This window comes from Verticillium alfalfae, genomic scaffold, assembly GCF_000150825.1.
Source record: "Verticillium alfalfae VaMs.102 supercont1.4 genomic scaffold, whole genome shotgun sequence".
Taxonomy (NCBI): Eukaryota; Fungi; Ascomycota; class Sordariomycetes; order Glomerellales; family Plectosphaerellaceae; genus Verticillium; species Verticillium alfalfae.
In genome coordinates, this window is record NW_003315035.1 from 2,107,390 (window position 1) to 2,110,909 (window position 3,520).

General features: G+C 53.9%; 2 protein-coding genes across 2 annotated transcripts in view; both read right to left on the minus strand.

Moving 5' to 3' along the window:
- Positions 1–602: 602 nt before the first annotated feature.
- On the minus strand, positions 603–2,545 carry VDBG_04117 (methylitaconate delta2-delta3-isomerase; the record flags this gene model as incomplete). Its single annotated transcript, XM_003006118.1, has 2 exons — positions 603–738; positions 923–2,545. 2 exons carry the CDS (start codon positions 2,194–2,196, stop codon positions 603–605), a joined length of 1,410 nt encoding a protein of 469 aa, XP_003006164.1.
- Positions 2,546–2,674: 129 nt separating this feature from the next.
- VDBG_04118 (conserved hypothetical protein) overlaps positions 2,675–3,520 on the minus strand; it is a gene marked incomplete at both ends in the record, with an annotated part of 2,610 nt that continues 1,764 nt past the window's right edge. Inside the window, one exon of the mRNA XM_003006119.1 lies at positions 2,675–3,135. Within this exon, the coding sequence (XP_003006165.1) occupies positions 2,675–3,135 (461 nt within the window). The remainder of the gene's footprint in view (positions 3,136–3,520) is intronic.

Genomic DNA, 3,520 nt, shown 5'->3' on the forward strand with positions numbered 1-3,520 from the left:
CTGCCGAGCCTACACTCCATGTAGTTGCTACGAAACAGATTCGCGTCGTCGCATGAACCCCCAATATTACCCTCCTGGTGCACAGGCCTTGGGTGCTAGAGCCTTCTGGCGGTGCACGTCGTTCGTTGAGGACTTCCCCAGGTAGTCCTCGACATGAACTGGCCATCGCAAAGACGGGTCAGTCGGCAGTGCGTCAGCTCTCGCCATGCCGTGCCTGCTAAGACGTACGCGATCCACGCTCCCTGCCACGCCACTGAATGCAATGGAGCCATGGTCTAGCCACATCCTCCCTCTCTCCCATCATGTGCCGTCCACTAAGCTACTGTTATAGCGCTGCACATGAGACCCAGAAGCAAGGCGGCTAAAAAAAAGCACATAGGGTCTGTCAAATGGTGCCTGGAATGCTGTCGGAAGCTGTGGGAAGACAGAGCATGCCGCCTCCAATGTCAGTGTCTTGGAAATGCCAATTCACGTTGTTGGGCACTTGGCGCGGCCACGAAACGCCATCATCAGCATGCCGCAGCTCAAGACTGATCATTCAAGGAGCTGGTGTGACAAAGACTTTCTTTCTTGCGGTAAGACAAATCTTGCAGTGTTGAGACCTAAGTACTCGGTCGAAGGCCCAGACCCGCAGAAGTGATGAGGCCGGCGGTTACGCTGACTCCAATGCGCCTGTCAATGGTATGCTGACCGCTTTTCTCGCATGCGCGGGTCCGGTCATCGTATCGGGCTGCTGTCCTTCAATCCCCATAAGCAAGCAAGAAAGACAAACCCGTCCTGAGAAAGAGGGGAAGTAGCTGCTTTACTTTCTCAATGGTGCTCGGAGGGTCCTTGCCATCACATATTACTGCTGCTTGGTCCGAACCAAATTAAGCAGTGTTAATCACATATGAAGTTGATGTGTTATTGTCAGACATAGTACAATACTTTCCCCTCGAATAATCTTCGAGCGGTTCTCGAAACGATGCAGCGGTCGATTTCGAGGCCATATGGCCCTAGCTTGGTCCAAACTTCAACTTCCATAGAGCCGCTGCCGTGGGTGATTGTGATCACCTGTGTGCTGTAAGAGCTTAAGCCCGGCGCCAACAGATCAGCTCTATGTTCGAGTTCTTGTATGTCCCGTGCCGCCGTCCCAGGTGGGCTGGGAGTCCGCTCTGGAGTAAGCGCCTCGCTTTCGCCCGATGTCTGTCCACGTGCAACGCTCTTGGCAACAGTGCCTTCCATGCAGACTGCACTTGCAATACACACTGCGCCGGTCAACTGCAAGCTGGGGTGCGGTTTTCCCATACTGTACGCCAGGACTTGGATGTCTGAGGGCGAGCAGGGCGAAGGATCGGGCCGAGACACGTAGGCTATCTTTGGCGTGCCTCGAACCATAGATGCCGCCTCAAGATCTGGCGCAAGGCCCATCAGTACAGCACCGTGTTGGCGAATGGCTTCGGTGACTGTGATGGTAAGTGGCGAGTCCTGCTGTTGGCCTTTCAAAAGCGGCGCCGTGGTCCGGGCATCTACCAGGATGAATGGATTCGCGGAGTCGATGAGTGTTACATCTACCGAGAAAGGCGACAAGCCTGCCACTTCGTCAACGACGATCTTCTCGGCGCGAACTCCGCTGGGGAACAGCTTGTTCGTCATGCTCCCTGCCGGATCAACGAACGCAACCTTGATTTCGCTGCCGGAGCCCCTGACGCCAGGAATGATACAATTGCCGTCCTCCTTGAGCTCACCATTTTCATCTATCTGTACAGTTTCGACAATGGTGCTTGAAGTGTTGGTGTTGAAAATCCGTACATCCACAGTTCGTGCGCCAGGCTGAGGCTCCACGAGCTTTTCCTGAACGGCGAACGGCCCGACACCAGAACACATGTTGCCGCAATTGCCGCTCATGTCGATGGTTTCTTTGCCTACGGCTACCTGGACAAAGGTGTAGTCGACATCAACGCCAGGGCGACTTGAAGGAGCTACCACTGCCACCTTCGATGTGACACTTGTTGCGCCGCCAACGCCATCGATCTGGCGGGTGTCGTTGTAACGTGAACCCATCGCGGCCAGGAGGGGAGCAGCCCATGCATTCTCTGACGGTGGAAGATGCGCTCGATGGATGAAGAGGCCCTTTGAAGTGCCAGCTCGCATTAAGACGGCTGGCAATGAACATCGAGTCCTTCGGGCAGATGAGGAAGGGGGGTTGATCGCCATTGTAGGTGAAATTGATGGCCACAAAGCTGGATACAGTTGGCGACCAAGTCTTTCTTGAAATATTCGCTTGCTGGCGTTCATCTGTCGGTGCGACAGGTTGGTGGAGGCTTGTTGAAGAGGCTCAGTCACCCCGAAACTCCAGGTATAAGCAGCATATTTAAGGCTTCCGATGGAGCAACAGATCGCATGGAAAATATCAACTATCAAGATATTTTTCGTGGCTCTGACTGCATTTCGCCGAGGCGGTTGTGACATTTGGAGTGGAAGGGATGCTTCCCGTGGACACCCACGGGACGTGACGTTCCCGCGGGAAGGCAGCAAGGATTTCGCCCCCGTCACCCGGCCCCCCTTTTCCGCCCCTGGTCCCAGTTCCTGAGCATAAACGTCGGAGAGTTTTTCCTTGCCATCAATTCGTCATTTTGACAGCTCAGACTGGGAGTCTCCGCTATCGAGGGATTCTGCGGTGTTGTGGCGATCTTCAGAACGGGAAACTGTCAAGGGCTGAGCCGTTAAACCCGAAGAGCAGGTCATCAATCGAGGCTGTCCCACCCGGTGCGTGGATATCCGTGGACCAAGTTGTGACTGTGTTGTCACTCGGGTTTCGGTCATCAAGAGGCCTTATAACTTCGCTGTTGTGGTAAAAAACGCCCGATGGGATTGGCGCAGTTTGTGCTGGTATGAAATTGTCCATATGGCCCAGGTCGGCTTGATGCTCGCTCGCTGCGGCAAACCCGTCCTGGCCCCTGACAAAGCTTTGGATGATGCCATCGATATCGGACCACCCTGCACTAGGTGAAATATTGTCGGGCACTGCAATCTCAGCCTGTTCTGCGTGGTCAGGTGCTGTGGCGATGTCGGTACTTGAAGGTTGAGCCGTAGCTCTTGGCGCGTTTTGGCAGTGAACATCGGAACCTATGTTTCCTTCAGCCACACTAACACCTAGCCTCTTCATCAAGCTTTGCACTATTGCATTTGCTTTCCTCACTGCCCAATTTGTCTCTGAATTCTCTCGAAATACAGCCAAACATGTCTGCAGGCTACGATGAGCATCAGACTCGTTACTCCGTTTGGCGGCGATGCGCGCATGTATGGTTGCAGCAACATAGGTCGCATAGGAAACCAGATAAGGCGCACGTCGCACAGTAAATGCCCGGTCGTATGCTCTTAGTAGTGCGACAATGCTATTGGCAGCAGATGCGCACGTAATGAATGAATTGACCGACACAGAGCGTGATGTAGTGTATAGATGACCATCTGCCACAAACGGTCGGTGGAGCAGAATGGTAAGAACATGATACATTGCGCTGCAAATCGTCAGCAAGTG